Raw genomic sequence first — 13,574 nt, forward strand, 5'->3', positions numbered from 1 at the left:
GGCACAATAGCCCAGAAATATGCCAACCCACAAGGCGGTGGGGTGTGAAAGCATTTCCCTCTTTCCATGAGGTCTTTTATTTCTAAAGGAAGGGCTTTCTGGCCAATGGCAAACAATGCAGAGAAAGACTCACAGTTGGCTCACTGGCTCAATCCTACTGTGACTCTAACCCCATGACTCTAATTTGGCTCACCATTTAGGATCATGATGAGTCTGCCTGTGAATACACTTTCCCCCACACCCTCCTGGTTAAGTCAGCCTCCCTTCTGACCCGATCTCTTTATTCTGCAGACTTCGAATTTATAGACCATCCCAAATTCACAGGGTCTAAGATCTGCTGAACTGGTCTCTTCTTAACTCTCTCCTACTCATGCAGGAAAAGCATGGAAGAGCCAAGCACATGGTCAGCTACAAATCCCAACTCAGACCTTCCCCCAGAAATCCCTTCCTCTTTTTCTCTCACATCTGCTTGGCCAAGTTTAACAGAGAAGCTCCTGCAGGTCCCAATATATGTCTTACAATGTAGGGGCTCCCTCCCTCCCAATCATCTGTTAGAAAGGGGTTTTATGATACAAATTTGATAATCTCCCATGCACATTGGCACTATTCTAATTGAAGTTGTAAACCCATAAAATTCAAGCCCTTTGTCTTCCTGAAGGCCACAAGGTTTAAAAAGATACCATTGTCCTTTCTAACACCCACTACATTGTCTCCAGGGACTGATTAAACAGAGTTCTGAATTGAAACAGTGAGGATTTTGTCTTGGTCCTTTTTAGGCCTGACAATGCCTTTTTCAGTATCCAGCACAAAAGGAGGTTTAAGGATGGAGATTCTTCTAAGATAGCTACATCCATATGGAAGACAAGGTGACAGGCAGCTGAGACTCAAATGTACCATCCACCCACCCCCATCCCAGGTGACAACCTTGCCTCCTCCTCCTCTTCCTGCTTGGACAAGAAAGCAAGGACCTTTCTTTTCCAAGCCCCAGTGACTGTCCTTCAGACCTCATCAGGGGCCTTGACCCTGTTTCTGGACCAACTGAACACCTCTCTCCTCTCATCTTTCTGAAGTGGGTTTCCGGAAATAAGGTCACAGCTTTGGAGATGTGACTGCCTGCCCCGGAGGTCCTTCCTCTCTATATATCCAGGAAAAGAACAGGTGCGAACCGAGGTCTGGAAGGAAAGGAAATCATTTGGTGTGAGCACTGCTTATCAGACTCCTACTAGCTGATCACACCCCAACATAACATTACCAAATCTCACAGGCCGTCCTCTTCCCCTAGCGGAGCCTGGAAGCAACGCCCTTGACCCTTGATCTGTCATTCCGATGGCCTTTTTATTTCTTCACTACCCTCCTTATCCAGCCCCACCACTGTCAGGTAGAGGAGGCAGGAAACAGCATATTGAAGCATTAACTGTAGGGTCCAAGTTTCTTGGTTGCAAGCTCCTCAGTCCCCAAGTTCTAGAAACAGCCTTGAGCCAGGACCCTGCTTTCCGGGCAGGATGCACTTTGAGTCTTTGAGTCAGAGACTAAAGAATCACCAGCTTCACTCTGAAGAGACTCCACCAGTTGATCGACCCCCAGATTTGCTTCAGTTGCCTCCCTCCACTCCCTTCCCCCACCCCCAAAGTTTTGTTGGGACTTCCTTCGGATCTACAGTATAACCGGTGGGCCTCAAGGTAAAGGGTCTTCCCACCTCCAGTCAAGGGAAACCAGTTCCCATTCCTTTAACGGCAGGAGTGTCTGGGACCCAACCCTCCATAGTATAATCCAGTACCACAAATCAAGAGGCAAAACATTCTTATTTCATTTCTTTAAAAAATACGTTGCTTCATACAACTCACTATTTAAAAATATACAAATAACGTTCAAGAAATAAAACCTAGCTCTGAGATTCGCGGTGGGACAACAATCGGAAGTCTTGGAGAAAGTCCCTTGTGTGTGACTTTTTGTTTGCTGGTTAGGGCAAGCCAATGATCCAGGACACAAGAAGTGCTACTGTTAGGGTCATCTCCTGACTTTGGTGCGGCTGTAGCTCTACTGCGGTGGGTCAAACAGCAATGTCCCATGTCTAGGGTGGCTTTAGGCACCCCGCGGCAGTCTCACCAGTTCCAGGAGACCAGAGCTGGTGATGCTAAGTGCTGGTAGGCAGGGAAGAAGCCTAGCGCCGAGCCTGGTCCGAAGGCGGCGTAGCCCTGCACTGGGCAGGCAGTGGCCGGGCGTGCGCTGCACTTGTCCTGGGTCTCCTCACCCCTGCCGCTGTTGCACGGTGGCCGGTCGTGAACCAGCACGGGTACCACTACGCGGCGCAGCAGCCCGGGAGCGGCGTGCAGATCAGCCGATGCTGCCACGTCGGAAGACTCCGTGACCCCTGGCGCTCGACCACGCTTCAGCTTGTAGCGGTGGTTCTGGAACCAGATCTTGACCTGCGTGGGCGTGAGGCGCAGAAGTCTAGCCAGCTGTTCCCGCTCGGGCGCCGACAGGTAGCGCTGCTGCCGAAAGCGCCGCTCCAACTCCAAGGTCTGGGCCTTGGAGAACAGCACCCGCCGCTTCCTCCTCTTCTCAGCATCCGAGCCAGGGGACGCCCGCCCGAGGGAAGGCAGCTGTGGCGACGAGTCTGCAGGGCTTGTCTCAAGGCCGCTCTCATCCGAGGCTGGAAACCACAAAGCAGACATCGCCTGGTGAGAGGCCAGCCTCCTAGAGTGTCTGAGACTGGTCTCTCACCCTGTCCTCCACCTGGAGTCCCCAGCCCCTTGCTCTCGGTTTTGTAAGCCACTTGCTTTTCTGGATTCACGTGGTACCCACGTCCCTTACTCTTACGACCTCATCCATACTACTAAGTAATCAGCAGACCGGAGATGAGGCCCAGGAGAAATTCACCCTGAGGTCCTTTTAAAGGAGTCGCAGCAGCAGCTGAGCTGGCCGACTAGTTTTCCACAAGTTGGGTCGCCAATACTGGCCACCTCTGTTTTGACCAAGTTTGCAAAGCCCTGGGACACCAAAGGAACGTGTTTCAAATCTCTAAATATCCCGACCTTCTCGGATCACCAAACACCAAAACCACTACTCTCCTAAGCAGTCCAGGCCCAGGGATCTAGTCTCAGGACGCACCGTGGGGGACCGGGACGCACCACCTGTCAGTCTGAGGACCACAGAGCCTCGCGCTTGCTCTAGGGTCGAAGAAAACTGACTCTGGGTTGTGATTTCCACTTTCTGTCCCTGAACCCAGAGTCTTGGCTGGGTTCCACCTCCACCCCCTCCCCCCCACACTGCCGCAGTACTGGCTCACTCACACGGGTAGTGGCTGCGCTCCGACTCCAGCCAGGCGGCGGTCTGAGGAATGCACGTCTGTTGCTCGCGTCTCACCCTGGGCTGTGCGTCCTGTTCAGGTAAATTCAGGAGGCTGCGCACAGTGAAGCCGAGGCGTCCAGAGGTGGCCATGGCCGAGGAGGGAAAGATGGTGGGGGGGACAGAGCAGGCTAGGAAGCCGGGGTCGGCTGGGGACGCAGTTCCTAAGGATGGAAGTGGGAGGCGCTCGCCATGCGCTCTCCTCAGGATGTCAGCGCTTTTGCTGAGGAATCCGTTTATATAAACAGCCCTTGCCACTCGGTGGGCTTTGAAAGCCGCGATCCGGGTGTCCAGGGCCTTAAGTACCTGAATGAGTGCTGGAGCGAAGCCGGGGCAAGTCCGGAAGGTGCCATCTCCGCCCCTGCCCCGCCCCGCCCGACACCCACCCCCCTCTGCAAGGCTACCTCCCAGAGGTCGCAGGAAGCAGGCCTGGTATTAGCAATTGTCTGATTAGACCAAAGTGGGGATAAATAATGGGGATTGTTACCAGTGAATAACATCTTGGGTGGCGAACAGTGACCATGGTCCTCCCAACCGAGCCCTAGCTTCCTTCTCTTGGGCTGACATGGGGCCTGGGCTGGGTAGTAGAGCTGGGAAGGGTGGGGCGACTTATTATTCCTTGTTTGTTTTGTTCTGGTGCTTGCTTTCTGGAATGGTAGTTTTTCATATTATTTGGAAAGTGATTCATACATACATTAAACTGGCACACTTTTTTTTTTTTTTTTTTTTTTTTTTTTTTTTTTTTTTTGGTAGCATCCCTTAAGTAGCAGAGGATGGCCTGGTCTTTCCAGTTGTCTGGGGCACAGGTTTTGCAGGAGCGCCCTCACCCCTACACACACACCAGCAACCCACACAAAGTCTGAAAGGGCTGGGAGTCTGCGGGAGAGCCCGGGTCTGTGTCTGTCTGTCTCCTGAGGCCGACAAAAATAGAGACAGCCAAAGTCCAGGTTCCGAAATGCCCATATAGGTCTGCCTCTATGGTCCTGAGTCTGGCACTCTGTGGTTGAGCTCCTCCATTCAAGGACCCAAGGGTGGTAGCACTTTTAGGGCGGCCTATCAAACCACTCCGGCTTCCCTTGTGCCCCATCTCAGTGTCACCAAAGTCAGTGCCAGTTTCCGAGTTAGCAGCATAGCAGGGACGCAGTGGTCTGTGTTGCTCACTGCTGCTTGCTTGTAGCAGACCACAACACAGCTGCCCGGCCTGGCAATCAGGATGGGCGAATAGGCAGAATAAGCATCAGACCTGCCTATAAAAAGAATTATGCCAGGCGGAATTCTCCCAGATCCTCTAGTCCCCAACAGAACACAGATGGAATGATCCACGTGGAAGGCGCGGAATGGGTAGGAGAGGGCAGAATCTGGCAGGAGCAAGCATATTCTGTTGGCCTCTAGCTTTCCTCTGGTTTCAGTCTAGCGCGCCTGACTGCAGGCTCTTTCCATCCATATAGTTATTTGGCTATCAGGTTTCTAAATTTCAGAGATGGAAACTACATTTGGGTAGCTGCACCTAAAAACCTGGCTTTGCTGGGGATGAATTCGAACCTGATAAGGGCATGGCGCTCCCACCGCCTCCCCACCCCCTCCCAGTCTGTCCCACTCCCCCAGCTGCAGCCCTACCAAGCCGCCTGAGGTGGAACCGCGCTCTGGGTGGTCGGGCGGAGGATAGCCCACTACAGGCCAACTGCTAGGCCACAAACAAAGGGGAAATGGAGCTGGGACGCCCGGACCTGTTGGAAGCATTTGTTCCAGCAAAGATTTTGCATTTGTTCAGTCCGGAATAATGCATGATTGACGTCTGCTCACAATGCGCTTTAGCTCGCTGGGATAAATCGGAGCTTGTCCCGTGTTGTCATGGTTTTCAATGGGATTCAATGGGATTGGGAGATCGATCAACTCTGCTGGCCGTCTTTCTGTGGCCCTGGCAATAGATTTATTAGTTATGTCTTTTTAAATGAGATTAAATTGAAATGACTGTGCTGACCTCGCTGCAGAGAAAACTCGAGCGGGGGCCAGAGGTTTGGCGGAGGGGAGGCTGTAGAGCTTTGGGAAGCCTGAGTGTAGATTCCAAGACCCTGGGAACTTGGAAGCTGTGCCAGGTGAGGCCTGAAGCCTGGAAACCTGCATCCTAGCTCTGCCTCTGGCAAAATAGCCAGTCTTGAGATTCTCTCAGATCTGCCTTCTTCCCCACCCCCACTCCCGCCTTCCCCCTGCCCCCCCCCCCCCACAGCTCTCCCTCAAGACGAATAGATTTGGTAATTTCTTAGGCCATTAGTTTCAGACTCTCATTCCCTTTCAAATTTCTCTGACCCATCTATGCTCTGACTCCTTGTCAGTACACTCTGATCCACCTTGCAAGACATTCCAGGAGTCGAGGTGTCAACTCTTCAGTTTGTGAAGGATTCTCCCGATGATTGCGGCCCCGAATTCAACAATTTTAGGAAGATCCAGGTTAGGAAGTGCGCAAAGAGTCTTCCTTGGGGTGACTGACCTCTCTTAGCCTTTTAATCTATTTAACATTCTAAGACCACACTGATGTGTAGAAAAAAAGTAAATGACACTCTTCAGCCCTTAAGAGCTCTCTTCAGCATCAAATATTTGCTTTTCCTCTCAGAGTTTGGCTCCTGCGCTTCCCACCCCCTTTGTAGCTGTTGTATTCTGGGAGAGAACTTGGGTTTGGGGTGCGTTCTTAATATCACTTCCTGCTTCATACTCTTCCGCCTTGGCCTTGTGTGCATGGATTTGTCCTGGGGAACCCAGACTTCTTGGCCATACAGAGCTCAGTCATTTTCCTGCTCAAACACATCCTTGGATATTCTTCTGGGCATCCTTTTCTGAAAGTTTACATTCATTCTTTCCCAGAGTATGCACCCAAAAACACCCAAGGAGGTTGTCCCAGGCAAACTGTGCCTCCTGAAAAAAAAAAAAAAAAAAAAAAAAAAAATGGAAGAGAGGAGACAATACTTAGAGGAAGAGAATTTCTTCCCTGCCTCTTTACCTCAAAAAAAGCATAGACTATGCTTTTTTGGACTCCAGGCCAGAAGGAACAGAGTAAGAAGACCATGACTTTTTGCACATCAGAGATATATTTGTATGGATCCTTCCCCAGCCCCATACACAGAGATTCTTGGAATTAATTACAAATTAACATCTGTCATATGGGGCATTTTCCCCTATATTTTCAAATGTTGGATGGTGTTTTAGTCTGCAATGCGGTACAGTGTGTGAGTATTATTACTTAATCGTCAGGGTTTGTTTCTCTGCAGTTGGGTTTAGTACAATCTAACTGGAGTAAGTTTTAATCTTTGGGGGTCTGATCTGGTGAGAATGTTTGAGCCATTCCCACATTTCAAGTCTTACCCAGAAAGCTCATCCCAGCAGGTGCTTAAGAAGTTAAGACTAGGAAGTTCCGAAGTGAAATGAAAGTATTTTCATCTTTTGGGGGAAAATTGTGTCTGTATCTCACACTGTGTCTTTTAATCCTTTTTTCTCTTTCTTCTTTTTCTGCTTCATAGATTCCTGAAACTCTGAACAGAGCTGGGGAGAGGCAATGCTGTGGAATCCTTCTGGCAGATGGAGGACCCTCCACTACCAGGGCATTTTTCCTCACAGCAACTACTTTCCCTCTTTATCAGTTGTTGGTTAAACTGGCTGCTCCTCTTCCAGAGGTCCTGAGTTCAATTCCCAGCAACCACATGGTGGCTTACGACCATTTGTAATGGGATCTGATGCCCTCTTCTGGTGTGTGAAGACAGTTACTGTGTACTCACATAAAACAAATACATATTTTTAAAAAAAAAAAAAAAAACAGCAAAAGGAAAGTAAAAATGGTTCTTCGTCACCCAAAGAAGCATCAGAGGAGGATCTGGGTTAGTTGTATGATAGATGAGAAAGACAGCATTTAAAGAATCAGATCTCCTTACCTTTCACTTTAAAAACTAGTTGCCTTGATGAAAAAATCTCTCTCTTAATGGTTAATGATCGCTTGGCGGTATTCCCAGCCTAGCTGCAGTTTTTTCTGAGCTGTGTGGATAATACACACCCAGATGACAATGGCAGTGGTTACTTGCAGGCTAGGAATTCGGTCCATCTTTAAAGTTGGCTCTAGATTTTATTGCTTAGTGTCAAGTAATAAGATATGAGATGCTCTACATGAAGTGTCCTAAAATCAGGTTTCTTTATTGCTGCTGCGGTTGTTCCTGGTCTGTGGGGAAAGGGTTTTCCTTTTTCTCTTACATCCATCCAGTAGATTAAGTAGTCACTATACATGCATTATATATGTATATGTGTGTGTGTTCAGTAAAATGTTTCTGTCAATTTAAAACTGTGTTTAATTAAATGCCCCTGCACTCCACTTCTTAAAAACTCAACAAACAAGTTTTTAATTTTTAAAACTGGTTTATTTATTAGCTATTCTGATTATTTTTATGCCTTCAGTTGCGTAAAAGTATTTGTGCTGACATGATTTGTAAATTGTCAGAATCAAGATAACTACACAATGTGGAGAGGTAGTATGCCAGACAGTATTCGTCTAGTCTAGAATTCTTACTTTTGTTTAATTTTTTTTTGTTAAAGGTACTTTGTAAAATGTATAAATATAAAGTTAACTGCTATAAATAAGTAAATTATATTATAGATTACACACACATATATAATTTGACTGGTATAAATATATATTATAAAATATATAATTCTTAATGTGTTTTACATAACAAAAGATCCAGGCCTTGGATCAGTCACACTTGGTGTTATATATAGAGAAGATAACACTTAGTGTTCTATGGGCTGCCTATAGCGTTATGTATGGGCATGGAAGATGGACCCCAGACCACGTTTTATGACCAGTGCCTTGCACAGATTAATTTACTGTGCATGCTGAAAACCAACCACTAGCACTTCAGTTGAAGCCTTTAAAGCAACAAAACCAAGCTACCATTGTATAAAACCATTGTAATGAGGCCCTTAAAAGCAGCTTCGCTCTGTTTTGAGGTCAACTTCAAAACTGTACTGCACGTTGTTCAAGTAAAATATAATTCTTTTTATTGGCAGCAATTAAAACTACACACCAAACTGGTCATTCTGAATAAGGGTTTGTTGATATTTTATTAAAGCAGCTTCTCAAGGACTAAAGATTCACATATTCTACCTTGACAGCACTGGCAAGAATGTCACTTTAGGTTTTGAACATTTGAGAAAGTGTCACTGCATACTTACCCTGCAGTTCATCCAGAGTTAGGATAGATTAGGCTGAAGAACTGGAGTTTAGGAAGCCTTGAAGACAGACTATGGTAGCACCAGAGGAGGGGGAGCCCCTTCATAGACAGTATTAGAGAGGACAGTGGATACGGTGGATACTGTGGGTATCCTGGATAAGGCTAATGAAAAGGAAGCTCAGTTAAAGCTACAGTCTCCCTGATCTGCCGACTTCAGGGGAGAAAATTATGGATGGAGTATTCTACATGACAGCAGTTCTTTTCCCCCTGAGGTTTTATATTTTTAAAACCATCCAGAATAGGTTAACTTTGGCTTCCAAACTCTTTCAAGTTGTGCTGTTTAATTTACTCTTCAATTGTCCTTTGAAAAAATCTTTCTTCTTATCCAAGGGGAGGTGGGAAAAATGTCCTGCAACAAAATGGGGGAAAAACACTCAGTTTTCCTGAAGCTCTGGGAATTCCTTACAAAGCATAGGTGGCTGCCCTTGTGCTCTTGATTAAATGTGTGTTTACACCGAAGTCACATACCACACAAAGGAAACAACACAAAATAAAAATGTCCTTCGTGCTCTGTTTTTCAATTGCTTGTGTAGAGGAGGCTCTTGGCCTTTATCACAGTCAGGGAAAGTCCCTCACTGGAAGAGACATTCCACTCACCCTGCTTCTGTGCACAGGAGCTTACCATGGAAACTGCCTCCGGAACCCACAGGCAAATGCACATGTAAACCACAAGGCTAAACACTGCATTGTAGGTTTAGCTTTATCAAAGACAGGGATGAAGAAAGGTGTTTAGACTTCTAGGAATTTGTTGTTTCTGTTTGTCTTTTCTTGAACTAGCCAACCAACCAACCAATAAATAAGTCACAACAAACAAAAATATCTTTACCATCCACATCAACCAAACCAACAGAAGACAATTACTTGTACACTGGACTTATTCCAGGTAGGAAATAACTTAGAAATTACTTGATTCAAGCATAATCTCCCAAATCCTACAATATATATGTACTATGTATTTAATACAATTTTCATGTCTGGCAAAAACAATAGGTTTTACAGATGGCTTTAAAGAAGAATAGTTTCATCATCTCTAAGGTAATTATTATTAATACATATGTATATTTTTCTGAGTTGATTGGAACTTTAAGGGAAACATAAAACCCCAGAGTTTCTTTTCCTGAGCAAAGCATTTCTTGTATAATTACCCCCTTCTTAAATACAACTGGTGTATCCTTGAAACATCACTGCTTTGTCACAGAAACCGGAGGAAGGGGAAGGCACCCCAGGAAACTTCCAGTTTTTCCTACTCCACCTTTTTTGGCAAGCTCTCGTTTCCAGCCCCTCTTCCTTCCAGCCCTCCTCTGCCACAGTCCACGCGAAGTACGAGCAATAAGGATCAGTGACTGACACGCCCACCCTGGGCAGGGTGTCTTCACTGCTCATTTGCCCTGCCGGCTCATACCGGACTAGTCTAGATGGTCGCAGCATCAAGATACACATATTTGGGGCCTGTAATCCAAACACAGCTGTTCACTTGGTCATTGGAAGTGTGTCTAAGTGGAGGCATGTGTTCGAGGGTTTTGCATGATAGTTGCTTCTTTGGTTTTGCTATTTGAATGAAGTCAAAATCTTATTCTTTTAAGGTAGATACCATAAAGAAAGCAACAGTGTGGTTACACACAGAAGGGAAAGCAGACTTCCTGATTGTTCCGAAAGTCATAAACAGTTGTGGAATATTATCAAAAAGGAGCAGACAAGGTCTCTCTGTAGGGTTGCTCTATTGTATCCTGTTTAAACAGAAGATCTGTTTCAGCTGGACAGTAGCTGTTTATCAGATAAGCCATTTTTAATTTCTGGGATCGCTGTTTCTTGGTAATCAATATTTCCTATGAAAATTTGTGTTCCTAAAACTACTCTCTTTCAGTTCTGACTTCCTTCATGAGAACTTTCTGAGTCACAAGGGGAAAATGTGGCAAAAAAAAAATGCATGTGTAAGAGGGACTGTTTGCAAGTGTGTTGTTCTCAAATGAATGGAGCATACCACAGAGTGATTGCTGAGAATTAGACATTGTTTTTTAATAAATGCACCTTCTACCCTGGATGCTTTAAGCCAAAGGCTTAAGCTCCAAAACAACTGTAGAAGAAGCAAATCAAATATGATGGGGGGCTAAGCATTCTACTCCTTACACGGTACAAACTTATCTTCCATCACTAAGCCCAGCAGCAGCCCAGATACTAGGAGTTACACAATATGGTGGGCAAGCCTTCCCTTGTAAATTTGCCTTCTGATCACACGTACATTCCTAAGGGCAGCCAGAGATGGGGTGTAACACCTGTGAGGGCTAGTGTCCCTAACCGATGTGAGGTAGCTGTGTGAATGGAGGTACAGGGGACAAACTGAAAGAACAGGGGGTTTGGTGATCTGGAAAAGCTAAGCTAGACTGCCTTTCCCAGCTGGAAGGTACCAAAAAAACATGGTGCAGTGAGTTTGAACATTTGTGGACTGCAATACCCACCAGGAAGCAGAGAGATGGCTTTGTGGTTCTGTTCAGATACCAGCTTAAGGGCCTGGGGCCTGCAGCTTTTAGACATTGGTGTAGGAACAGCAATGAATGTCTCCAAATCTTGTTGGGATTTTGTTCGAATCTCAGTGACCAACAAGTGGGATTTCACATGATTTGAGTTATATTTGTTTCCAAACAACTTAGTCCCTTACAAGGCTAATTGGGTGCCACAGAAACCCTTTTAAAAGGTGCAGTTTTTACAGTTAAATCTCCTTAGCAATGAACATAGACTGAAAACCAGTTAAAAGCCACTGAGAACAAATGAGTCTTAAATCGGGGGACCAAACAAAGGGAAGGTGGGGGTGCATCCCCTAATGTCAATAGGCAGAAAGCCCCACGTGCACAATGGGCTTCTGAGCGACCACCCAAGGTGATTCCAGTCAATTCTGGAGGCTGACAGCGACCTGGAGCCTGCGGTTTAGCTAGGCTAGCCACCCAGGGTCCTATCAGGATGGACAGAAAATTGTCTCGTCCCATGCTACATTGTATCCACAGACATTTTTTTTCTTCCAAGAACAAGGAAAATATCAATAGGTCTGCTTGCTGGCTGCTGTGGCCAGCTGTCACATTCTTGGAGAAAATGAAGCCTATGACTGAGACGGATGAGCAGTAACTAGACTCGAGTCAATTGAATTACACAAATATACAAGCCCTGCATCCCCACTGCAAAGCTGCCACCCACATAGCTGCTTTCTCGGGTCTCTCTTGAGGCACAAATTAAAATTGTAATCCACAAGTATACGGTATGTGACTCCTGAGCACCAGGCATGAGCTAACACTAAGACTGATCTAGTCAAACGTAAGGAATGCCCAGACCTGCAACCTGAGTTTTCTTCCCAACAGCCACCACATTTTGACATCACATGGACAGACTGTAACTAGGTTTAAAATCTGCATCACACAATACAGCCTGAGTCAAGTTGTACCTTATACCGGTTTCTTTACATATAAAATGGAAATAAGGTGTTCTGGTTGTTAGTGAAGGATTACAGGTAAAGCAGGAACAGTGCTCTTCCACACTTAGTAAGCACATTATTGTTATTTATTGCTCTTCTATTGCTTTTATATTTTACTATATAAGCCTCAACTATATAAATACACTTTATATAATTATTGCTTTTATACTAATGGATTTGGGGAAGTGAGATATAGAAGGAGAAATTGAGTTTTGCCCTTATAATATCCTGTGATATTTTTAGGTTCATCAGGTCACGTAACTGAAAAGAACTTTAGCTTACTCCTTCTTTTCCAGAAGAAAACACATGTACACACACACACACACACACACACACACACACAGAGAGAGAGAGAGAGAGAGAGAGAGAGAGAGAGAGAGAGAGAGAGAGAGAACACACACACACACACAGAGAGAGAGAGAGAGAGAGACAGACAGACAGACAGACAGACAGACAGACAGACATAGACGCAGAGACACACAGAGAGACAAAAGAAATGTGGATGATTTGAGCAATATTTCAAGAGCCAGATTGGGAGCTCAGATTTCTTTAGCCCATGACTCTTTCCACTTAAGCCTTCCCTACACTGAGTCAGAAGTAGCTTCTCTTTCCCTTACAGAATAAGGCAGATGCCTTCTGTGGAAGAAGTTTCTTAAATCTAGACTGCTGCCTACCCTTCAACTTCAGGCGTTCAGCTCCAGGCCCTGCTCCTTGTCTGGTAAATCTGCACTCTCACCATGCTTCTGTAATTAGAGGGAGCTCTGATGCTGTAATGTTTAGGGCTTCTGCAGGTACCCCAACCAAGAATCTGTGTCTCAGGATGTGTGCCTCCTAGTGTGTGAAGCCCTGAAGTGGTATTTGCATCATCTTGATTCACCCAGAACATCTAGTGAAGTCCTTTCTCTTCAGCACACATGAAGCAGTATGGAAGTATAGACTCAGATGGATTAGAAATAAGCATATTTGTCTAGAGAGGAACAGAAACATCACTACTGATTGCTTAAGAAAAGCAGAGGGAAATGCAGTCAGATTAAGAAGTTTTGCCCACTGGGAACAATCATGAAGAGGAAGGAGGCTGCTGCTCACAGTGCTTTTCCTGGAAGAAGTGCAAATGACCTGGAAAGAGCTTTGTTGTTTTGTTTTTCTTTTCCTCCCCTGTGCCTGCTTTCCAGAGTCTGGAGAGTTAGGACTGCAGGGAGGACTGAGCTCTCTGCCAGCCTACTCTTAAAGCTCAGGACACACATCCTACCCCACTCTGCAGTCTAAAGTGGAGATCTCTGAAACACACTGTGTCGTGTGATGTTTTTCTGGACAGTGTCCTATAAGAGGACGTTTTGCTGAAGCAGACACGTGAGAAGATGTTTTGCTGAGAGACCAGTTGCTTGGTGAGAGGACATGTGATGTTGGGTCTAAGTGTAACCCAGTGGACAGTGGCTGACGCGCAGGAACTCTTTGCTGGTCTTTAATAGGCTTCACCGAGGCTGGTCTTTGCTGAA

At 46.0% G+C, this 13,574-nt stretch overlaps 1 protein-coding gene across 1 annotated transcript; it reads right to left on the reverse strand.

Moving 5' to 3' along the window:
• Positions 1 to 2,102: 2,102 nt before the first annotated feature.
• NKX2-8 (NK2 homeobox 8) lies at positions 2,103 to 3,441 on the reverse strand (the record flags this gene model as incomplete). The annotated part of the gene is made up of 2 exons (XM_080937847.1): positions 2,103 to 2,653; positions 3,294 to 3,441. The coding sequence occupies 2 exons, from the start codon at positions 3,439 to 3,441 to the stop codon at positions 2,103 to 2,105; spliced, it is 699 nt and encodes a 232-aa protein (XP_080793973.1).
• Positions 3,442 to 13,574: the final 10,133 nt, after the last annotated feature.

Source organism: Micromys minutus, assembly GCF_963924665.1.
Source record: "Micromys minutus genome assembly, chromosome: 1".
Taxonomy (NCBI): domain Eukaryota; kingdom Metazoa; phylum Chordata; class Mammalia; order Rodentia; family Muridae; genus Micromys; species Micromys minutus.